This window comes from Tachyglossus aculeatus, chromosome 21 (genome assembly GCF_015852505.1).
Source record: "Tachyglossus aculeatus isolate mTacAcu1 chromosome 21, mTacAcu1.pri, whole genome shotgun sequence".
Classification (NCBI taxonomy): Eukaryota; Metazoa; Chordata; class Mammalia; order Monotremata; family Tachyglossidae; genus Tachyglossus; species Tachyglossus aculeatus.
Window position 1 is genome coordinate 21963089 of NC_052086.1, and position 25059 is coordinate 21988147.

The 25059-nt window shown below is 45.8% G+C and overlaps 1 protein-coding gene across 9 annotated transcripts in view; it reads left to right on the top strand.

The window, feature by feature from the left end:
- Window positions 1–22364: 22364 nt before the first annotated feature.
- The window catches only part of ATXN2 (ataxin 2), a 97604-nt gene continuing 94909 nt past the window's right edge, over window positions 22365–25059 (top strand). For 7 of the 9 annotated variants that reach the window (XM_038763072.1, XM_038763073.1, XM_038763070.1 and 4 more), the window contains exon 1: window positions 22368–22664. In XM_038763072.1, coding sequence (XP_038619000.1) covers window positions 22516–22664 — 149 coding nt within the window. In that variant the 5' untranslated portion in view covers window positions 22368–22515. Of the gene's footprint in view, window positions 22665–25059 lie in introns of all 9 variants that reach the window. The other 2 variants (XM_038763078.1, XM_038763079.1) reach the window with 1 other exon arrangement.

Consider the following 25059-nt stretch of genomic DNA (forward strand, 5'->3'; position numbering starts at 1 on the left):
TTATTGAGCACTTATTGTGTGCAGAGCACTGTTCTAAACATTATGTGCAATATAACAGAGTTGGTAGATGTGTTAGCTGCCCACAATGAGCTTTCAGTCTAGAGGGGGAGACAGACATTAATATAAGTAAATAAATTATGGATATATACATAAGTGCTGTGGGGCTGAGGCAGGGATGAATAAACGGTGCTAATCCAGGTGGAAGGGTGAGTACTAAGCTCAAGTGATGTAGCGTGTATATTACTTTTCCTTGTCCCTTAAGAGACCTTCTGTGAAACATGTTATAAGGCTTATCTGAGACTATTGTAAGCAAGATTATTCTGTTGAGTGGGATTTTTTTTTAATTCATAACTTCTTTCAATTAAAACTGTGCTGAAACAGGTCAGTGAATATCTACGGACTGTTTCCATCTCTTTCCACTACTTTTTCCCCGGGAAGTCTATTTGAGAGAGCTCTAGAATGAGAATCTTGAGACTTAGACTGTAGTCGCACTCTTATTATGCCTACACTAGGAAGTGCCATTGCCCTCAACTGAATTTCTTAATAGGCATGTCCCTTTCAGCTACGTCTCTATTCAGTGCAGGCCTGGTAGCCAGTGAACAATCAATCAATCAGTGGTATTTATTGAGCACCTACTGTGTACTAAGCTCTTGGGAGAGTACAACACAACAGAATTAGCAGACACATTCCCTGCCTATAACGAGCTTACAGACTAGAGGACACAGACAGTATTTGGGCTGTTTAGCCACAGTTTCCTATTAGGGAGGCACACGGAAGAAGTCCTTCCAACAGGTCAGCTCCAGGAACCCGTATAGCTATTCAGACTTTTCCCAACATTCCCTCCTTTGCCCACCCAACTCCCTTTCCCAGCAGACTTAGGGTAGTTTCCAACCTTTACACCGGACCACCTTAATGTGAGGGCAACAGTTGCTTCTATCCCTGAGCATTATCCAGCTCCCTGGACCATCATGGATCCGTTGCTGTCTCAACTTCATAATAATAATTATTATTATGGTATTTGTTAAACGCTTACTATGTGCCAGGCACTGTACTAGCGCTGGGGTGGATACAAGCAAATTGGATTGGACGCAGACCCTGTCCCCTGTGCAGCTCACAGTCTCAATTCCCATTTTACAGATGAGGTAACTGAGGCCCAGATAAGTGAAGTGACTTGCCCGAGGTCACACAGCAGACAAATGGCAGAGCCGGGATTAGAGTAGGGAGGTGAGATAGGAAGGGGCAAGGTGATTGAGGGCTTTAAAGCTAATGGTGAGGAGTGTTTATTTGGTGCAGAAGTGGATGGACCACCACTGGAGGTTCTTGAGGAGTGGGGAAACATGTCCTGAAAGTTTCTGTAGAAAACTGATCCAGGCAATAGAGTGAAGTATGGACTGGAGTGGGGAGAGACAGGAAGCTGGGAGGTCATCAAGGAGGCTGATACAGTAATCTAGGTGGGAAAGGATAAATTATTGTATTAATGTTGTACCAGTCTGGATGGAAAGGAAAAGGCAGATTTTAGTGATGTTGTGAAGGTGGGACCAACAGGATTTGGTAATGAATTGAATATGTGGGTTGAATGAGAGAGGAATCAAAGATAACACCAAGGTTACAGGCTGGTTAGACAGGAAGGATGGGATGTTATCTACATTGATGGGAAAGTCAGTGGGGGAAAGGGTTTGGGAGGAAAGATAAGGAGCTTTGTTTTGGACACGTTAAGCTTGAGGTGACGAGAGGACATCCAAGTAGAGATGGGTTGAAGGCAGGAGGAAATGCGAGACTGGCGAGAGGGAGAGAGATCAGGGTTGGAGATGTAGATTTGGGTGTCATCTGGATAGAGGTGGTAGTTGAAGCCATGGGAGTGAATGAGTTCCCCAAAGGAGTGGGTGTAGATGGAGAACAGAAGGGGACCCAGAACTGAACCTTGAGGGGCACCCAAAGTTAGGGGATGGGAGGCAGAGGAGGAGCCTGCAAAGGAGACTGAGAATGGGTGGTCAGAGAGATAAGAGGAGATCCAGGAGAAGACAGTGACAATGAAGCCAAGCATGGATAAAGTTTCCACGAGATGAGGTGGCCGACAGTGTCGATGGCAGCTGAGCGGTCGAGGAGGATTAGGACGGAGTTGAGACCGTTGGCTCTGGCAACAAGATCATAGGTGACCTTTGAGAGGGTGTATCCTGTGGAGTGAAGGGGATGGAAGCCAGATCGGAGGAGGTCAAGGAGAGAATTGGAGGAGAGGAATTTGAGAGAGTGGGTGTAGACAACACCCTCAAGGAGTTTGGAAAGGGATGGTAGGAGGGAGATGGGGTGGTAACCGAAGGGAGCCGTGGGGTCCAGGGCAGGTTTTTGGGGATAGGGGAGACATAGGCATGTTTGAAAGTAGTGGGTAAAATGCCATTGGAGAGCAAGCAGTTGAAGGAGCGTTGAAGCAGCATGCTTTAGTGGATGGAGCATGGGCTTGGCAGTCAGAAGGACCTGGGTTCTAATCCCGACTCTGCCACACATCTGTTGTGTGACTTTGGGCAAGTCGCTTAACTTCTCTGTGTCTCAGTTACCTCATCTGTAAAATGGGGCAAAGAGTGTGAGCCCCATGTGGACAGGGATTGGGTCCAGCCTGATTAACTTGTACCTACCCTAGTGCTTTGAATAGTGCTTGGCACACAGTAAGTGTTTAACAAGTACCATAATCATCATTATTAAGAAAGGAGGGGGAAAGTGTTTTGATAAGGTATGAGGGAATGGGGTCAGATGTGCAGGCGAAGGGGGTGGATTTTGAGAGAAAGCAGGAGATCTCCTCTAGAGATACTGCTGGGAAAGATAGGAGAGTTGAAGAGGTGGCTGGAGTGGGGAGGGACTGAGGAGGGGCCAGGGAGGTTTTAAGGAGATCACGCCTGATAGTATCCATTTTCATAATAAAGTAGGTGGCCAGGTCACTGGGGATGAGGGATGGGGGAGGCGGGGGGGACCGGGGGCCTGAGGAGGGAGTTAAATGTCTGGAAGAACTGGAGAGGGTGATGGGCATGGGTGTCAATAAGAGTGGAGAAATAATTTTGCCGGGCAGAGGAGAGAGCCGAGTTAAAGCACACAAGGCTAAACTTGAAGTGGACAAAGTCTACCTGATACTTCGATTTCCACCAGCAGCGCTCTGTGGCTTGTGCACAGGAGAGGAGGAGGCGGACCATGGAGATGATCCAGGGCTGTGGGTTAATAATAATAATAATAATAATGGCATTTATTAAACACTTACTATGTGCAAAGCACCGTTCGAAGCGCTGGGGAGATTACAAGGTGATCAGGTTGCCCCATGGGGGGCTCGCAGTTTTAATCCCCATTTTACAGATGAGGTAACTGAGGCCCAGAGAAGTTAAGTGACTTTCCCAAAGTCACACAGCTGACAATTGGCGGAGCCGAGATTTGAACCCATGACCTCTGACTCCAAAGCCTGTGCTCTTTCCACTGAGCCATGAGATCGACGAAGGGATAGGGGAGCGAGATCCCCCTCTCCATCCCCCCATCTTACCTTCTTCCCTTCCCCACTGCACCTGTATATATGTATATATGTTTGTACATATTTATTACTCTATTTATTTATTTATTTATTTTACTTGTACATACCTATTCTATTTATTTTATTTTGTTAGTATGTTTGGTTTTGTTCTCTGTCTCTCCCTTTTAGACTATGAGCCACTGTTGGGTAGGGACTGTCTCTATATGTTGCCAACTTGTACTTCCCAAGCGCTTAGTACAGTGCTCTGCACACAGTAAGCGCTCAATAAATACGATTGATTGATTGATTGATTGACGAAGGGATAGGGGAGTGAGTGAGGTGAGTTCAGTAGAGAGGGTGGTCAATTTGGTCATCAAGAGAAGGTAGATACAAGATAATCAAAAAGGTAGGTACAAGATAATCAGGTTCCACCTGGGGCTCAGTGTCTAAGTGAGGGGAAGAACATTTAATATCTATTTTGCCCAAGCTCACACAACGAGTGGAGGAGCTGGAATTAGAAACCAGGTTCCCTGGCTCCCAGACACGTGTTCTTTCCACTAGTTCACACAGGCACGGTATCTATGTGTTGTCAAGCCCATCATTTAAACTCTAAGCCTTTTTTTTTCTTTTCTGTGGAATAAGTCTAACAAAATCTCAAAAGGATATTGTGAGAATCACTGGGATGATATACACAAAGTCCCTTGAGCTCTTGGGAAGAAAGATCTATGTCCATTCAGTGTTTTCATTATTATGCACCCCAGAGCTATTTAAGAATTTCTATGTACAATGTAATGGATTTAAATGCTTCCTTAATGGTTACCAGCAATAGAATGAATAAAGAGCTCTCATTCTCTATAGAACCTGACACTATAGCATCTCGGCACTTTGACAAGTATGATATTTTAACATGCAACAATTCAAAGGTGAAGGAAGGATGATCAGGATTGAGTGCTCTGATGGATTTAAAATGTCATTTTACATTACTTCTGCACCCCAGAACGACTGCTCAGTGGGGCTGCGATGACGACGTCATGGCTGTGAGATGGAAGCCTGCTAGGTTTAGAGAAGTCCAGTCTCTATCAGATGAAGCTATCTTAAAGGGGTATGGAATCTAAACTGTTGGCTTTCAGATTCTTTTTAATGGAAAGCCGGATGCCACTTAAAATAGTTAATATACCATGAAACGAATATCCAAAGACATTTAATACAGGTCTTTACCTTTATTTACACTTCAGGAAAATTGTTTAGTGGTTATTTTTACAAGAAACCAAAGCTTCTGATCTTAAGAGGGGAAGGCAAGGTAAAGGAGCCAATATAATTTGTGTAGTACCCAGAAAAAGGAGCTATTATATGATCATTTGATGTTGTGCCATAAGGAAGAATGAATCCTGCAGCAGATTAAACACCATCTTTGCCACTTGATAACTTTAGCTGTCTCCAATCCCAGGCACACACGTGCATGCAAGCCCACAGCCCCCTTCAAATCCGCTACCGCATTCCTCAAAAGCTGTATAAAGTCCAAGGCTTTCCACAATTTGGTGGTCATGTCACAGGCTGCCTGCAAAATTTATTAAAAGGGGAAGAAAAACCAAAACCCGAGTTCCTTTCAATTTCTGATCCACACAGCAAGACAATTTCCAATGAAAGATAAAGAATTCTTTCTTCTGTCTGTTCAGCTGGCATCTAGCTTTTGCCTGGCAACTAATGTCAGCACATCATTATTCAGTCCCACAAGGTAAAACAAAACAAGCAATGTAGCAGCCAGAAATACACCAGCATGGAGAGGAATGGGGGGAGGGAGGAAAATGCTAATTTAAAAGGTTTCCAAAAGCAATCATACCATGGTTCCTTTCCATTGGGGGCATACCACCCACAGCTCCTTCAAACTGAAGGGAAAGCTGTTAGGTTATAAGCAAGGTGTATTGTATAAATAATGCCCACCTAGCAGCATCATTTCTTTTTATTACTTTCAATCCTTTGGGATTCCTAGACTTTCTATGAATAGAGGTACTTCCCAAAATTCTGACTAAGATTTAATTATCCATGCTCCTATTTTTAAAATTATATCTGTACTCTCTTAATGAGAATTGGTACATGCAACAATTGAAGGGGGAAGGGTTTTTTCTTGTATTTTCATTTAAGCATGAATTTTCCTTCCTTTGAAAGTAAAACAAACAAGGATATTTGACCAAACAAGGATATTTTAAGAAACTACTGTAGAAGTGTGAAAATTGGTAAATATCATCATGCAATGCACATCTGGAGCTGGCCTCTTTAGTAGTGACTGTAGTTCAGATCATTACATTAGTTCCATCCAATAATTCCAGATTTCATCAATCCTCATCATCTTTTTGTGATGTGGCAATCAATTGCATTTTTTGAGTGTTTACTGTGTGCAGAGCACTGTACTAAGCACTTGGGAGAGTACAACACAACAGAGTTGGTAGACACGGCCCCTGCCTACAATGAGCTTACAGTCTAGAGGAGGAGACAGATACTAAAATAAATTACGGATCTGTACAGGAGTGTTATGGGGAGGGTGAATGAAGAGTGCAAATCCAAGTGTAAGGGTGACGCAGAAGGGAGAGGGAGTAGGGAAAATGAGGACTTGGTTGGGGAAGGCCTTTTGGAGGAGATGTGATGTTAACGAGGCTTTGAAGGTGGGGAGAGTGATGGTCTGTAGGATATAAAGGAGGAGGAAGTTCCAGATCAGAGGCAGGACATGGACTAAGGGTTGGAAGTGAGATAGATGAGATAGAGATACAGTGAGTAGGTTGGCGTTAGAGGAGTGAAGTGAGCATGCTTAATTGAAGTAGGAAATCAGCAAGGTTATGTAGAAGGGGGGGCAAGCTGATTGACTGCTTTTAGAGACTCTGATAAGGAATTTCTGTTTGATGCAGAGTTGGATGGGCAACTACCAGACGTTCTTGAGGAGTGGGGAAACATGGACTGAACATTTTTGAAGAAAAGTTTTTTGTGCACCAGAGCGGAGTACGGACTACAGTGGGGAAAGACGGGAATCGAGGTCAGCAAGGAGGATGATGTAGTAGTCAAGGCGGGTTACGTGACATGCTTGGATTAATATGGTAACAGTTTTGATGGAGAGGGAAAGGAGGACTTTAGCAATGTTGTAAAGGTAGAACTGACAGGATTTAGTGACAGACTGAATATGTGGAAGCGATGAGAAAGATGAGTCAAAGATAATGCCAAGGTTCTGGGCTTTTGATACAGGGAGGATGGTCCACAGCTGCTGTCGAGTGTGGCCTTTGGAACCCCCGCTCTCTTTCATCCTGGACCTATTCCTTTCCCTCTCTCTCCTCCTCCTCCTCACCCTAACTGAACATGGCTCTCTCCGGACGACACGGTCTCTTCTTCTGCTCTCTCCAGTGGAGGCCTCTTCTTCTCCCACTCCCCAGACTCACCGGGAAAGGAGGAGGTGTTGGTTTCCTTCTGGCTCCCCAATGTTGCTTTCGCACTATCCCTCCTTCCCCTTCCCTTTCCTTCCCCTCTTTTGAAGCCCACGTTATTTGCCTCTATCACCCCCTCCAGATTCTTGTAGCTGTCATCTACCACCTTCCCGGCCCCACTTTCAACTTCTTTAACAATTTTGACCTCTTTCTCACCTTCCTTCTCCCCTTTTCCATGCTCACTCTGATCCTCGGAGACTTCAACATCCACATGGATGTACCTGGTGACTCCTCTGCCGCCCGCCTTCGATCTCTCCTTGACGCTGCCAACCTCCTGCTTCACCCCACCTCGCCCACTCACCAACTTGGTCAAACCCTCGAACTCACCATCCCCCCGTTCTACCTCCTTCCCCTCCCCACATCACCTGTATATATGTTTATACAGATTTATTACTCTATTTTACTTGTACATATTTACTATTCTATTTATTTTGTTAATGCTGTGCATCTAGCTTTAGTTCTATTTGTTCTGATGACTTGACACCTGTCCACATGTTTTGTTTTGTTGTCTGTCTCCCCCTTCTAGACTGTGAGCCTGTTGTTGGGTAGGGACCGTCTCTATATGTTGCCAATTTGTACTTCCCAAGCGCTTAGTAGCTGCACACAGTAAGCGCTTAATAAATACGACTGAATGAATGAAATGAATCAATGGTGATGTCTTTAGTGATGGGAAAGGATAGGGTTTGGGTGGGAAGATGAGGAGTTCTATGGCAAGTAGAGTTCCCATTCTAACAGGCTACCAGAAAGGTCAAGTGCCTTGACGAAGGCTTCAGTGGCAGTCAACACTAAGGTAAGGAACTGAAGACAGATAACTTAATTCTCCTTCTAGAGTTTAATTCTCTTAACAGTGTTTATTCTTATGGGATTTAAAAACAATTTGAAATATTGCCCAATCAATTAACCAATAGTATTTACTGAGGACTTTACACTGTACTAAGGACTGAGAGAAAACAATGAAGTTAGTAGACGTGATCCCGGTCCCCAAGTGTTTTAAAATATAGTGGTGGGGAGGGAGACACTAAAATAAATTGTGCGGCGGAGCAAGAGCATAAAGATAGGTTTTGGGGGTTGGGGAATGAATTCCCAAGAGCTTGAGTAATGTGGAAGTGCTGAAGTGGTAGGAGGTGGGGTTGGGAGATGAGGGATTAATCCGGGAAGGCCTCCTAGAGAGGATGCGATTTCAGAAAGATCTGGGAAGATGGGGAGACCAGCGAACTACCCTATGTGAATGAACAAATATATCTTATATATATATATATATATATATATATATATATAAAACAAAGTATATAACAATACATATTATATAACAAATACACACACACATATAGTTTTCAACATTAGAAATTTATGAAGAGGTATGAGGGGTTGCAATGACAGCCTGAAATCATTACCAAAGTGACTAAATGAATTTGTGTAAATTAACATTTTGAAATAGAATTGGAATATTCAATGTTTAAGATCCCACTTTCTATAATCAGTAATGACTTCAGACTTTATCCTTAAAGAAATGAAAACATCTGATTTAAGGAAACATAAGCAAATAGTTTTAGTCACGTTTCTTGGCTGTACACTGTTTAAATCTTTCTGTTTGGTAGGACACAAATGTGTTCAGTTACCACTTGATTGCTTAAGTATCATCACAGTTTTTTTGTAATTTTTAGAGGATTTATTCTGATGTAGGATTGGTAGTGGTATTATTTATTGAACCTTCTGAGTGCAACATACTATATTGCTTGGGAACTACAACAGAAGCATGAGGCTTGTTCTCTGCCCACAACGAGCTTACATTCTAACAAGGGAGGCATGAAAGTACTCCCCAACAGAGCTGCTGGGCACATTCCCTGCCCATAAGAAGCTAGCTGGTCACATTCCCTGCCCAGCCATTAAAACAAATTAAGGATATGAACATAAGTGTTGTGGGGGAGGGGAGGGAGTGAATATCAAATGTTTAAAGGATACAGATCCAAGTCTGGAGATGATGAAGAAGAGAAGGGGGCTTAATGAGGGAAGGCCTCTTGGAGGAAATGTGATTTTTATTAAGCCTTTGAAGATGGGGAGAGGGGTGGTCTGTTGTCTATGGAGGCAGAGGGAGTTCCAGGTCAGAGGGAGATCGTGGGCAAGGGCTCGGCGGTGAGATAGATGGAATGAGGTACAATGAGTAGGATGGTGTTAGAGGAGTGAAATGTGCAGGCTGGGTTGTAGTAGGAAATCAAGGAGGTAAGGTAGGAGGGGGCAAGATGATTGAGTGCTTTGAAGCCTGTGGTACGGATATTTTTACCAAGAAAATTCTATAGATACACTACCAGAATGACTGCAAGGTGGAGGTGGGGCGTTCTGGGAGAGATGCTTCCATGGCATCGCTATGGGTCGAAGATGACTCGATGGCATGACAAGAAGGTAGGGGAGACAGGTGGATTGAAGTGGAAGGGAGTTTCAGATTCTAGGAGGGGAGCGAGGGATGGAGGAGTTTTAAGTGCAGAATAAGTAGGAGAGAACCCAGGTTTTTAAGCAAATGTTCGAATAAAAAAGAGCTAAGACAAATGGTATTGGTTTTCATAGAAAGAAATTTTGTATCCTGTGAAAACCTGAGAAGCAGCGTGGCTCAGTGGAAAGAGCCTGGGCTTTGGAGTCAGAGGTCATGGGTTCAAATCCCGGCTCCGCCCCTTGTCAGCTGTGTGACTTTGGGCAAGTCACTTCACTTCTCTGGGCCTCAGTTATCTCATCTGTAAAATGGGGATTAAGACTGTGAGCACCCTGTGGGACAACCTGATCACCTTGTAACCTCCCAGCACTTAGAACAGTGCTCTGCACATAGTAAGCCCTTAATAAATGCCATTATTATTATTATTATTATTATTATTATTATTATTATGGAGACAGATGGGCAACCACTGGAGGTTCTTGAGGCGTAGGGAAACATGGACTGAATTTTATTCAGAAAAATGATCTGGGCAGCAGAGTGAAGTATGGACTGGAGTGGGGAGAGACAGGTAGCAGGAAGGTCAGTTATAGGGCCAATGCAGCAATCAAAGCAGGATGAGTTGAGTGCTTGGGTTAACGTAGTAGCCATTTGGATGGAGAGGAAAGGAGGGATTGTAGCAATTTAGTAAAGGTAAAATGGACAGGATCTGGTGACAGATTGAATATGAACAGTCTGTCAAATGTATTTATTGAGCATTTACTGTATGTAGAGCACTGTACTAAGCACTTGAGAGAGTACAATATAACATTTATTCTATTTATTTTATTTTATTAATATGTTCTGTTTTGTTGTCTGTCTCCCCCTTCTAGACTGTGAGCCTGCTGTTGGGTAGGGACCGTCTCTGTATGTTGCCAACTTGTACTTCCCAAGCCCTTAATACAGTGCTCTGCACACAGTAAGTGCTCAATAAATACGATTGAATGAACAATATGACAGATACATATTGAATAAATAAATACTTGCACATGTAAGGGCAAGAGGGGCTAAATAACTGACAAGATTTGAGATTCTGATAATTAGTCTAAGACGGTTATTTGAGATGTCTAAGAAATGTGGCCTAGTGGAATGAGCTTGGGCCTGGTAAACAGGAGACCTGGGTTCTAATCCCAGCTCTGCCACTTGCCTTTTGGGTGACCTTGGGAAATATCACTTGACTTCTCTGTGCCTCAGTTTCCTCTTGTGCAAAATAGGGATGATGATGATGATGGTATTTGTTAAATACATACAAGGTACAAGGTACAAGGTACCTGAAACAAGGTAATCAGGTTGTCCCACGTGGGGCTCACAGTCCCCATTTTACAGATGAGGTAACTGAGGTGCAGAGAAGTTAAGTGACTTGCCCAAGGTCACACAGCTGACAATTGCAGAGCTGGGATTCAAACCCACGACCTGTGACTCCCAAGCCTGTGCTCTTTCCACTAAGCCATGCTGCTCCTACCAGGAATGAAATACACCTGTTCCTCCTCCCCTTTAGACTGAATGCCATGTAGGACAGGAACTGTGTCCGATCTGTTAATATTGTACCTACTCTAATGCTTAGTTCAGAGCATGGAACATCATCATCATCATCATCATCAGTGATGTTTACTGCGTACAGAGCCCTGCACTAAGTGCTTGGGGGAGTACAATACAACAGAATTGGTGAACACGTTCCCCACCCACAACAGGCTTACAATCTAAAGAGGCTCAGAGTGTTTAAGGAGGCATACAATAAGCACTTAACACATACCAGCATGCAGCAGCATGGGAGAGCATCAAGGGTGGAGATTTAAGTTTACCATGCAGAAGGAGGCAATGGTAAGCCAATTCCATATTTTTACCAAGAAAACTCTATAGATACACTACCAGAATGACTGCAAGGTGGAGGTGAGGCGTTCTGGGAGAGATGCTTCCATGGCATCGTTATGGGTCGATGATGACTCGATGGCATGACAAGAAGGTAGGGGAGACAGGTGGATTGAAGTGGAAGGGAGTTTCAGATTCTAGGAGGGGAGCGAGGGATGGAGGAGTTTTAAGTGCAGAATAAGTAGGAGAGAACCCAGGTTTTTAAGCAAATGTTCGAATAAAAAAGAGCTAAGACAAATGGTATCGGTTTTCATAGAAAGAAATTTTATATCCAGTGAAAACCTGATTTTCAATTCTAATGAATGGCCATGATTCAACCAAAATAATAAATATTTTGCATAGTCCATCTCTGTGCATGATTCTGGGGCTGGAGGCGGGAAATGGATGGACATTTTGCCTCCATTCTCCCCCAAAATCAATCAGTGGTATTTATTGAGCGCTTTCTTTGTGCGGAGCACTGTACCAGGCACTTGGGAGACTACAACAAAATTGGTAGACATAGTCCCTGCCCACGGTCAGTCAGTGGTCTTGATTGGCGCTTAGTACAGTGCTCTGCACACGGTAAGCACTCAATAAATAGCATTGATTGATTGATATTTACCGAGTGTTTACTGTGTGCAGTATAAGAGTTAGCCCCGGGGACCTTGACCCTCAGAATAGTTAACTGTCAGAGCTGTTTGCCACTGTTTTCCAGATTCTGTTACAGTTGCAATGTTAGAAATGCTTTCCATTTCTGAGTTTCATTTGAAATGAGCTTCAGAATAGCAGATCCAAGGAAATGGTAAATACCTTCTTTTCTTGCAAGTGTCTTGAGGATGCAAGAAAAGGGTCAGGTCTTACTAGTTAAGGGAAGACTTGAAACAACTTTGTAATAGCCCAAGTAAAAATTTACATTTACTCACTCTTGATCCGGGTGGGCTTTAAAATTTGTATTTTGACCTCTTTCCCACCCGGTTTTCGAGGGATTTTATTTTACATCTTTAGAACTGCACCCATCATAAATAATTTATAAAAATGTTTCCAGTTTAAAATTCAACTAAAACATGGACTGCTGTTCACGCCAGCAGCTGAAGTTAAAGGAAAACCCTAAGTGGTCAAGGTCTAAAGTCCTCGCTTCGGCTGAAGACAGGTTTGTTCCGCTTCTACTGGGGGAATTTATCTACTTTTCAAATTTACAGAACATGCCCGTTTCTTCGGCGTCTAGTTTAGTCAGTCCTTCGGATTTCCCTTTGATTCCTCTGGGACAAGAGCTTCGAGGTTCGCATAAGGACAAAATGCCGAACGTTTAGGCCTTGTCGGGGATCCGGTGGCAACGGGGACTTTTGTCCGATCTGCTTTCGTTGTGTTTACCCCAGAGTTTAGTCCCGAACTTGGCACATCGTGAGTACTTAATAGACACCACCAGTATTACTACGGCCTTTACCGCCACACCTCGATTTACCTTCCAATCCTTTAAATCGGTAGCCTATGTGGCTTCAACTGGTCTTGACGGAAAAACCGGGTACATTCATTCATTCATTCAATCGTATTTATTGAACACTTACTGTGTGCACAGCACTGTACTAAGCGCTTGGAGGGTTCAATTCGGCAACAGAAAGAGAGAATCCCTACACAACGATAGAGAAGCAGCGTGGCTCAGTGGAAAGAGCACGGACTTGGGAGTCAGAGGTCGTGGGTTCTGATCCCTTGTCAGCTGTGTGACTTTGGGCAAGTCACTTCACTTCTCTGGGCCTCAGTGGCCTCATCTGGAAAATGGGGATTAAGACTGTGAGCCCCACGTGGGCCAACCTGATCACCTTGTATCTATCCCAGCGCTTAGAACAGAACTTGGCACAGAGTAAGCGCTTAACAAATACCATCATCGTCATTATTATTATTACTACAGTGGGGGACGGCCTAGGAGACCTGCTAGCCCCTTGGGATCCCCGAAAATTGCTGGATGGTTAAAGGGGAGATCATTAAAGAAGCAGTGCGGCTCAGTGGAAAGAGCACGGGCTTTGGAGTCAGAGATCATGGGTTCAAATCCCCACTCCGCCAATTGTCAGCTGTGTGACTTTGGGCAAGTCACTTAACTTCTCTGTGCCTCAGTTACCTCATCTGTAAAATGGGGATTACGACTCGGGGTCTCCCATGGGACAACCTGATCACGCTGTAACCTTCCCAGTGCTTAGAACAGTGCTTTACACATAGTAAGTGCTTAATAAATGCCATTATTATTATTATTATAGGTCATGGGTTCAAATTCCGAATCCACCAATCGTCAGCTGTGTGACTTTGGGCGAGTCACTTAACTTCTCTGTGCCTCAGTTACCTCATCTATAAAATGGGGATTAAGGCCGTGAGCCCCACGTGGGACAACCTCATCACCTTGTAACCTCCCCATTGCTTAGGACAGTGGTTTGCACGTAGTAAGTGCTTAATAAATGCCATTATTATTATTATTATTAACTTCTCTGTGCCTCAGTTACCTCATCTATAAAATGGGGATTAAGGCTGTGAGCCCCACATGGGACAATCTGATCACATGGTAACCTCCCCATTGCTTAGGACAGTGGCTTGAACGTAGGAAGCGCTTAATAAATGCCATTATTATTATTATTAACTTCTCTGTGCCTCAGTTACAAAATGGGGGTTAAGGCTGTGAGCCCCACGTGGGACAACCTGATCACCTTGTAACCTCCACATTGCTTAGAACAGTGGTTTGCACGTAGTAAGCGCTTAATAAATGTCATCATTGTTATTATTAACTTCTCTGTGTCTCAGTTACCTCATCTATAAAATGTGGATTAAGGCTGTGAGCCCCATGTGGGACAACCTGATCACCTTGTAACCTCCCCAGCGCCTAGGACAGTGGTTTGCACATAGTAAGCGCTTAATAAATGCCATTATTATTATTATTAACTTCTGTGTGCCTCAGTTACCTCATCTATAAAATGGGGATTAAGGCTGTGAGCCCCACGTGGGACAACCTGATCACCTTGTAACCTCCCCATTGCTTACAACAGTGGTTTGCACATAGTAAGCGCTTAATAAATGCCATTATCATTATTATTATTAACTTCCCTGTGCCTCAGTTACCTCATCTATAAAATGGGGATTAAGGCTGTGAGCCCCATATGGGACAACCTAATCACCTTGTAACCTGCCAAATGCTTAGAACAGTGGTTTGCGTGTAGTAAGCGCTTAATAAATGCAATTATTGTTATTATTAGCTTCCCTGTGCCTCAGTTACTTCATCTATAAAATGGGGATTAAGGCTGTGAGCCCCACGTGGGACAACCTGATCACCTTGTAACCTCCCAAATGCTTAGAACAGGGGTTTGCACGTAGTAAGCGCTTAATAAATGCCATTATTGTTATTAGTAACTTCTCTGCGCCTCAGTTACCTCATCTATAAAATGGGGATTAAGGCTGTCAGCCCCCCGTGGGACAACCTGATCACCTTGTAACCTCCCCAGCGCCTAGAACAGTGGTTTACACATAGTAAGCGCTTAATAAATGCCATTATTATTATTATCATTAACTTCTCTGTGCCTCAGTCACCTCATCTATAAAATGGGGATTAAGGCTGTGAGCCCCACGTGGGACAACCTGATCACCTTGTAACCTCCCCATTGCTTAAGACAGTGGTTTGCACGTAGTAAGCGCTTAATAAATGCCATTATTATTATTATTAACTTCTCTGTGCCTCAGTTACCTCATCTATAAAATGGGGATTAAGGCTGTGAGCCCCACGCGGGGCAACCTGATCACCTTGTAACTTCCCCAGCGCCTAGAACAGTGGTTTGCACATAGTAAGCGCTTAATAAATGCCATTATTATTATTATTAACTTCTCTGTGCCTCAATGACCTCATCTATAAAATGGGGCTTAAGGCTGTGAGTCCCACGTGGGACAACCTGATCACTTTGTAACCTCCCCATTGCTTAGGACAGTGGTTTGCATGTAGTAAGCACTTAATAAATGCCATTATTATTATTAACTTCTCTGTGCCTCAGTTATAAAATGGGGATTAAGGCTGTGAGCCCCATGTGGGACAACCTGATCACCTTATAACCGCCCCATTGCTTAGAACAGTGGTTTGCACATAGAAAGCACTTAATAAATGCTATTATTGTTATTAACTTTTCTGTGCCTCAGTTACCTTGTCTATAAAATGGGGATTAAGTCTTTGAGCTCCAGGTGGGACAACCTGATAACCTTGTAACCTGCCAAATGCTTAGAACAGTGGTTTGCACGAAGTAAGCGCTTAATAAATGCGATTATTGTTATTATTAACTTCTCTGCGCCTCAGTTACCTCATCTATAAAATGGGGATTAAGACTGTGAGCCCCACGTGGGACAACCTGATCACCTTGTAACCTCCCCATTGCTTACAACAGTGGTTTGCATGTAGTAAGCGCTTAATAAATGCCATTATTGTTATTATTAATTTCTCTGCGCCTCAGTTACCTCATCTATAAAATGGGGATTAAGGCTGTGAGCCCCATGTGGGACAACCTGATCACCTTGTAACCTTCCCATTGCTTAGGAGAGTGGTTTGCACATAGTAAGCGCTTAATAAATGCCACTATTAACTTCTCTGTGCCTCAGTTGTAAAATGGGGATTAAGGCTGTGAGCCCCACGTGGACAACCTGATCACCTTGTAACCTCCCCATTGCTTTGGACAGTGGTTTGCACGTAGTAAGCACTTAATAAATGCCATTATTATTATTATTAACTTCTCTGTGCCTCTTACCTCATCTATACGTGAGCCCCACGTGGGACAACCTGATCACCTTGTAACCTCCCCATTGCTTAGGACAGTGGTTTGCACGTAGTAAACGCTTAATAAATGCCATTATTATTATTATTAACTTCTCTGTGCCTCAGTTACCTCATCTATATGTGAGCCCCACGTGGGACAACCTGATCACCTTGTAACCTCCCCATTGCTTAGGACAGTGGTTTGCATGTAGTAAACGCTTAATAAATGCCATTATTATTATTATTAACTTCTCTGTTCCTCAGTTACCTCATCTATCTGTGAGCCCCAAGTGGGACAACCTGATCACCTTGGAACCTCCCCGTTGCTTAGGACAGTGATTTGCACGTAGTAAACGCTTAATAAATGCTATTATTATCATTACCAACTTCTCTGTGCCTCAGTTACCTCATCTATAAAATGGGGATTAAGGCTGCGAGCCCCACGTGGGACAACCTGATCACCTTGTAACGTCCCCAGCAATTAGAACAGTGCTTTGCACGTAGTAAGCGCTTCATAAATGCCATTACTTCTCTGTGCCTCAGTTACCTCATCTATATGTGAGCCCCCCATGGGCCAACCTGATCACCTTGTAACCTCCCACATTGCTTAGGACGGTGGTTTGCACGTAGTAAGCGCTTAATAAATGCCATTATTATTATTATTAACTTCTCTGTGCCTCAGTTACCTCATCTATATGTGAGCCCCCCGTGGGACAACCTGATCATCTCGTCACCTCCCCATTGCTTAGGACAGCGGTTTGCACGTAGTAAGCCCTTAATAAATGCCATTATTATAATTATTAACTTCTCTGTGCCTCAGTTACCTCATCTATAAAATGGGGATTAAGGCTGTGAGCCCCACGTGGGACAACCTGATCACCTTGTAACCTCCCCAGCAATTAGAACAGTGCTTTGCATGTAGTAAGCGCTTCATAAATGCCATTACTTCTTTGTGCCTCAGTTACCTCACCTATAAAATGGGGATTCAGGCTGTGAGCCCCACATGGGCCAACCTGATCCCCTTGTAACCTTCCCCATTGCTTAGGACAGTGGTTCGCATGTAGTAAGCGCTTAATAAATGCCATTATTATTATTATTATTATTAACTTCTCTGTGCCTCAGTTACCTCATCTATATGTGAGCCCCCCGTGGGACAACCTGATCACCTTGTAAACTCTCCCATTGCTTAGGACAGTGGTTTGCATGTAGTAAGCACTTAATAAATGCCATCATTATTACTATTAACTTCTCTGTGCCTCAGTTACCTCATCTATATGTGAGCCCCATGTGGGCCAACCTGATCACCTTGTAACCTCCCCATTGCTTAGGACAGTGGTTTGTACGTAGTAAGCACTTAATAAATGCCATTATTATTACTATTAACTTCTCTGTGCCTCAGTTAACTCATCTATATGTGAGCCCCCCGTGGGACAACCTGATCACCTTGTAACCTCCCCAGTGCTTAGGACAGCGGTTTGCATGTAGTAAGCGCTTAATAAGTGCCATCATTATTATTATTAACTTCTCTGTGCCTCAGTTACCTCATCTATAAAATGGGGATTAGGGCTGTGAGCCCCACGTGGGACAAACTGATCACCTTGTAACCTCCCCAGCAATTAGAACAGTGCTTTGCACATAGTAAGCGCTTCATAGATGCCATTACTTCTCTGTGCCTCAGTTACCTCACCTATAAAATGGGGATTAAGGCTGTGAACCCCATGTGGGCCAACCTGATCACCTTGTAACCTCCCCATTGCTTAGGACAGTGGTTTGCATGTAGTAAGCACTTAATAAATGCCATTACTATTATTAACTTCTCTGTGCCTCAGTTACCTCATCTATATGTGAGCCCCCCGTGGGCCAACCTGATCACCTTGTAACCTCCCCATTGCTTAGGACGGCGGTTTGCACGTAGTAAGTGCTTAATAAATGCCATTATTATTATTATTATTAACTTCTCTGTTCCTCAGTTACCTCATCTATATGTGAGCCCCACGTGGGACAACCTGATCACCTTGTAACCTCCCCATTGCTTAGGACAGTGGTTTGCATGTAGTAAGCGCTTAATAAATGCCATTACTATTATTAACTTCTCTGTGCCTCAGTTACCTCATCTATATGTGAGCCCCCCGTGGGCCATCCTGATCACCTTGTAACCTCCCCATTGCTTAGGACGGCGGTTTGCACGTAGTAAGTGCTTAATAAATGCCATTATTATCATTATTATTAACTTCTCTGTTCCTCAGTTACCTCATCTATATGTGAGCCCCATGTGGGACAACCTGATCACCTTGTAACCTCCCCATTGCTTAGGACAGTGGTTTGTATGTAGTAAACACTTAATAAATGCCATTATTATTATTATTATTATTAACTTCTCTGTTCCTCAGTTACCTCATCTATATGTGAGCCCCACGTGGGACAACCTGATCACCTTGTAACCTCCCCATTGCCTAGGACAGTGGTTTGTACGTAGTAAACGCTTAATAAATGCCATTATTATTATTATTATTAACTTCTCTGTGCCTCAGTTACCTCATCTATATGTAAGCCCCACGTGGGCCAACCTGATCACCTTGTAGCCTCCCCATTGCTTAGGACAGCGGTTTGCACGTAGTAAGTGCTTAATAAATGCCATTATTATTATTATTATTATTAACTTCTCTGGGCCTCAGTTACCTCATCTATAAAATGGGGATTAAGGCTGTGAGCCCCACGTGGGCCAACCTGATCACCTTGTAACCTCCCCCATTGCTTAGGACGGTGGTTTGCACATAGTAAGCGCTTCATAAATGCCATTATTATTAACTTCTCTGGGCCTCAGTTACCTCATCTATATGTGAGCCCCCCGTGGGCCAACCTGATCACCTTGTAACCTCCCCATTGCTTAGGACGGTGGTTTGCACGTAGTAAGCGCTTAATAAATGCCATTATTATTAACTTCTCTGTGCCTCAGTTGCCTCATCTATATGTGAGCCCCCCGTGGGCCAACCTGATCACCTTGTAACTTCTCCCATTGCTTAGGACAGCGGCTTGCACGTAGTAAGCTTTTAATAAATGTCATTATGATTATTATTATTATCAGTCGGGTTTGGGGAAGGCACATGGAAGTCGTACAGTTCCTAATCGGGGTGTTTTGAGCAGGAAAATATGGCCGGAGATGAGAGTGAGGAGTGCCCCCCCCCCCCCCCCCCCCCCACCTTCCTGCCACTATTAACTTCTCTGTGCCTCAGTTGTAAAATGGGGATTAAGGCTGTGAGCCCCACATGGGACAACCTGATCACCTTATAACCTCCCCATTGCTTAGGATAGTGGTTTGCATGTCATAAACGGTTAATAAATGCCATTATTATTATTATTAACTTCTCTGTGCCTCAGTTACCTTATCTATATGTGAGCCCCACGTGGGACAACCTGATCACCTTGTAACCTCCCCGTTGCTTAGGACGGTGGTTTGCATGTAGTAAGCGCTTAATAAATGCCATTATTATTATTATTAACTTATCTGTGCCTCAGTTACCTCATCTATATGTGAGCCCCCCATGGGACAACCTGATCACCTTGTAACCTCCCCATTGCTTAGGACAGTGGTTTGGATGAAGTAAGCGCTTAATAAATGCCATTATTATTATTATTAACTTCTCTGTGCCTCAGTTACCTCATCTATATGTGAGCCCCCCGTGGGACAACCTGAACACCTTGTAACCTCCCTCATTGCTTAGGATGGCGGTTTGCACGTAGTAAGCGCTTCATAAATGCCATTATTATTATTATTAACTTCTCTGTGCCTCAGTTACCTCATCTATATGTGAGCCCCCCGTGGGACAACCTGATCACCTTGTAACCTCCCCCATTGCTTAGGACAGTGGTTTGCACGTAGTAAGCGCTTAATAAATGCCATTATTATTATTATTAACTTCTCTGTGCCTCAGTTACCTCAACTATATGTGAGTCCCACGTGGGACAACCTGATCACCTTGTAACCTCCCTCATTGCTTAGGATGGCGGTTTGCACGTAGTAAGCGCTTCATAAATGCCATTATTATTATTATTAACTTCTCTGTGCCTCAGTTACCTCATCTATATGTGAGCCCCCCGTGGGACAACCTGATCACCTTGTAACCTCCCCCATTGCTTAGGACAGTGGTTTGCACGTAGTAAGCGCTTAATAAATGCCATTATTATTATTATTAACTTCTCTGTGCCTCAGTTACCTCATCTATATGTGAGCCCCCTGTGGGACAACCTGATCACCTTGTAACCTCCCCCATTGCTTAGGACAGTGGTTTGCACATAGTAAGCGCTTAATAAATGCCATAATTATTATTATTATTAACTTCTCTGTGCCTCAGTTACCTCAACCATATGTGAGCCCCCTGTGGGACAACCTGATCACCTTGTAACCTCCTCCATTGCTTAGGACAGTGGTTTGCACGTAGTAAGCACTTAATAAATGCCATTATTATTATTATTAACTTCTCTGTGCCTCAGTTACCTCATCTATAATGTGAGCCCCCCGTGGGCCAACCTGATCACCTTGTAACCTCCCCATTGCTTAGGACAGCGGTTTGCATGCAGTAAGCGCTTAATAAATGCCATTATTATTATTAACTTCTCTGTGCCTCAGTTACCTCATCTATATGTGAGCCCCCCGTGGGCCAACCTGATCACCTTGTAACCTCCCTCATTGCTTAGGACAGCGGTTTGCACGTAGTAAGCGATTAACAAATGCCATTATTATTATTATTAACTTCTCTGTGCCTCAGTTACCTCGTCTATATGTGAGCCCCCCGTGGGCCAACCTGATCACCTCGTAACCTCCCTCATTGCTTAGGACGGTGGTTTGCACGTAGTAAGCGCTTAATAAATGCCATTGTTATTATGATTAACTTCTCTGTGCCTCAGTTACCTCATCTCTATGTGAGCCCCACGTGGGCCAACCTGATCACCTTGTAACCTCCCCCATTGCTTAGGACAGTGTTTTGCATGTAGTAAGCGCTTAATAAATGCCATTATTATTAACTTCTCTGTGCCTCAGTTACCTCATCTATATGTGAGCCCCCCGTGGGACAACCTGATCACCTTGTAACCTCCCCATTGCTTAGGATGGTGGTTTGCACGTAGTAAGCGCTTAGTAAATGCCATTTTTATTATTATTAATTTCTCTGTGCCTCAGTTACCTATCCATAAAATGGGGATTAAGGCTGTGAGCCCCACGTGGGCCAACCTGATCACCTTATAACCTCCGCAGCAATTAGAACAGTGCTTTGCACGTAGTAAGTGCTTCATAAATGCCATTACTTCTCTGTGCCTCAGTTACCTCACCTATAAAATGGGGATTAAGGCTGTGAACCCCACGTGGGCCAACCTGATCACCTTGTCACGTCCCCCGTTGCTTAGGACAGCGGTTTGCACGTAGTAAGCGCTTAATAAATGCATTATTATTATTATTAACTTCTCTGCGCCTCAGTTACCTCATCTATATGTGAGCCCCCCCGTGGGACAACCTGATCACCTTGTAACCTCCCCATTGCTTAGGACGGTGCTTTGCACGTAGTAAGCGCTTCATAAATACCATTATTATTATTATTATTAACTTCTCTGCGCCTCTGTTGCCTCATCTATATGTGAGCCCCCCTTGGGCCAACCTGATCACCTTGTAACCTCCCCCATTGCTTAGGACGGCGGTTTGCACGTAGTAAGCGCTTAATAAATATCATTATGATCATTATTGTTATCAGTCGGGTGTGGGGAAGGCACATGGGAGTCGTACAGTCCCTAATCGGGGTGTTTTGAGCGGGAAAATATGGCCGGAGATGAGAGGGAGGAGCGGCCCCCCCGCCTCCTGAGGAGAAACTGGCTTGATCCTGACAGAAAAATGTCTGCGACCCGCAAAGAGGCGCCCGGAAAAACGCCTTCCGGGCCGGGCCGAGTTCCCCACGCTGCGCTAAGCGTTGCGCCCAGCCCCGTCCCTCAGACGACGCGCCGCCCCCGCGCCTCACGCGCCCCCCTCTCCCCAACGGCCGCTTCACCGCCTCCTTCCCGGCGGATCCTTGCGACTTCCGGTAAAGAGTCCCTCCCCCCCCCCCCCCGTCCCTCCGCTCCCTCGGCCTGCCCCCGCAGGCGGCTCCCCGCGGGTCCAGGCCGGCGGCGCCGCCCTTCCCGTCGACGTCCCGGGCGGGGGCCGCGTCCCGGCTCGGCTCGGGGCGGGTAACGGGCGGCCCCGCTCCGGGCCCGGCGGCGCCTCAGGGAGCGGGGAGCGCCGGGGGGCGGAGCGCAGCGCGGATCCCTCCGCCGCCGCCCCTCCCCTCCACCCGCGGCCCGCTCTCTCCTCCCTCCGCCTCAGACTGTTTTGGTAGCAACGGCGGCGGGTCCCGTCCCGGCTCCCGGCAAGTCGGTCTCCTTTGGGGGGCTTCCTCCCCCTGCCCCACGCGTCCCGGTTCTCCTTGGCCCGGCCTCTTCCCGCCCGGTGTATGGGCCCCTCGCCATGTCTCTGAAGCCCCAGCAGCAGCAGCAGGCCGGCAATGCCCGCAAGCCCGGCTGCCTCACGCCCTCGTCGTCGTCCTCTTCTTCTTCGTCGTCGTCGTCCGCCTCCTCTGCGGCAGGTGGAGGCGGCGGGCGGCAGAGCCTCGGCAGGTGGGTGTCTGTCCTCGCTGGGCCGCGGCCTGCTCTGCCCTTCCCCTCCAAGCCCAGCCGCCGCCCCCCTTGAGAAGAAATGCCCGGCAGGCCTAATCCCCTTCATCATCATCAATCGTATTTATTAAGCGCTTCCTATGTGCAGAGCACTGTACTGAGAGCTTGATAATAATAACGATGGCCTTTATTAAGTGCTTACTCTGGGCAAAGCACTGTTCGAATCACCGGGGAGGTTACAAGGTGATCAGGTTGGCCCACGGGGGGCTCACAGTCTTAATCCTCATTTTACAAATTCACATAGTAAGCGCTCAATCAGTACGCGAGCCCGTTGTTGGGCAGGGACCGGCTCTTTATGTTGCCGGATTGTTCCCGAGCGCTTAGCACAGGGTTCTGCACACAGTAAGCGCTCAATCAATACGTGAGCCCGTTGTTGGGGAGGGACCGGCTCTATTTGTTGCTCTGTATTTTACAAATGAGGATCCCCACAGCGCTTTGCACATAGTAAGCGCTTACTAAATACCACCGTCGTCATCATTATTATTATTATAAAGCCTCCCCTCCCTGCGGGGCGGGGCAGGGACCCCCGTGGGGCCGACATGAGGGGGCCTTCGGGGTAGTGGGAGCCCGTTGTTGGGGAGGGACCGGCTCTATATGTTGCCGACTTGTTCCCGAGCGCTTAGCACAGCGCTCTGCACACAGTAAGCGCTCAGTAAATACGATTGATTGATTGACTTGTTCCCGAGCGCGTAGCACAGCGCTGTGCACATAGTAAGCGCTCAATAAATACGATTGATTGATGGACTTGTTCCCGAGCGCTTAGCACAGCGCTCTGCACGCTGTAAGCGCTTAATAAATACGACTGATTGATCGACTTGTTCCCGAGCGCTTAGCACAGCGCTCTGCACACAGTAAGCGCTCAATAAATGCGACTGATTGATTGACTTGTCCCCGAGCGCTTAGCACAGCGCTCTGCACACAGTAAGCGCTCAATAAATACGATTGATTGACTTGTTCCCGAGCGCTTAGCACAGCGCCCTTCACACAGTAAGCGCTCAATCAATACGCGAGCCCGTTGTTGGGGAGGGACCGGCTCTATATGTTGCCGAATTGTTCCCGAGCGCTTAGCACAGCGCTCTGCACACAGTAAGCTCTCAATAAATACGATTGATTGATGGACTTGTTCCCGAGCGCTTAGTACAGCGCTCTGCACACAGTAAGCGCTCAATAAATACGATTGATTGATGGACTTGTCCCCGAGCGCTTAGCACAGCGCCCTTCACACAGTAAGCGCTCAATCAATACGCGAGCCCGTTGTTGGAGAGGGACCGGCTCTATATGTTGCCGAATTGTTCCCGAGCGCTTAGCACAGTGTTGTGCACACAGTAAGCTCTCAATCAATACGTGAGCCCGTTGTTGGGGAGGGACCGGCTCTATATGTTGCCGACTTGTTCCCGAGCGCTTAGCACAGCGCCCTTCACACAGTAAACGCTCAATCAGTACGTGAGCCCGTTGTTGGGGAGGGACCGGCCCTATATGTTGCCGACTTGTTCCCGAGCGCTTAGCGCACTGCTCTGCACATAGTAAGCGCTCAATAAATACGATTGATTGATTGACTTGTCGTTCCCGAGCGCATAGCGCACTGCTCTGCACACAGTAAGCGCTCAATAAATGCGATTGATTGATTGATTGACTTGTCGTTCCCGAGCGCTTAGCACAGTGTTCTGCACACAGTAAGTGTTCAATCAATACGCGAGCCGGTTGTTGGGGAGGGACCGGCTCTATATATTGCCGACTTGTTCCCGAGCGCTTAGCGCAGTGCTCTGCACACAGTAAGCGTTCAATCAATACGCGAGCCGGTTGTTGGGGAGGGACCGGCTCTATCTGTTGCCGACTCGTCCCGGAGCGCATAGCGCAGTGCTATGCACACAGTAAGCGCGCAGTCAATACGATTGAACGAATGAATGAATGAATGAATGGCGTTGAGGGGTGGGAGGAGGCTTCTAAGCCCCCAGTGTCAGGCGAGGGACGTGAGGAGAGGGGAGTGGGCCGCCCTTCTCCGAGGGAGGGAGGCCGCGCCAGGAATGGGGGTTGGAGAATCAATCAGTCGTATTTATTCATCGCTTTCTGTGTGCAGAACACTGTGCTAAGCGCTCGGGAACGACAAGTCAATCAATCAATCGTATTGATTGGGTAGAGCACTGTACTAAGCGCTTGGGAAGTACAAGCTGGCAACATATAGAGACAGTCCCTACCCATCAGTGGGCCCAGGTGCAGCGCCTGACAGGCTTCCCTTCCCCCATCATCATCCTCCTCCCCCGGTTAGGGCTGGGGAGGGGTCGGTGGGCCCGGGGGTCCCCGGTGGTGGCCGTTCCGCAGTGTCCGCGGCCACGGGGGG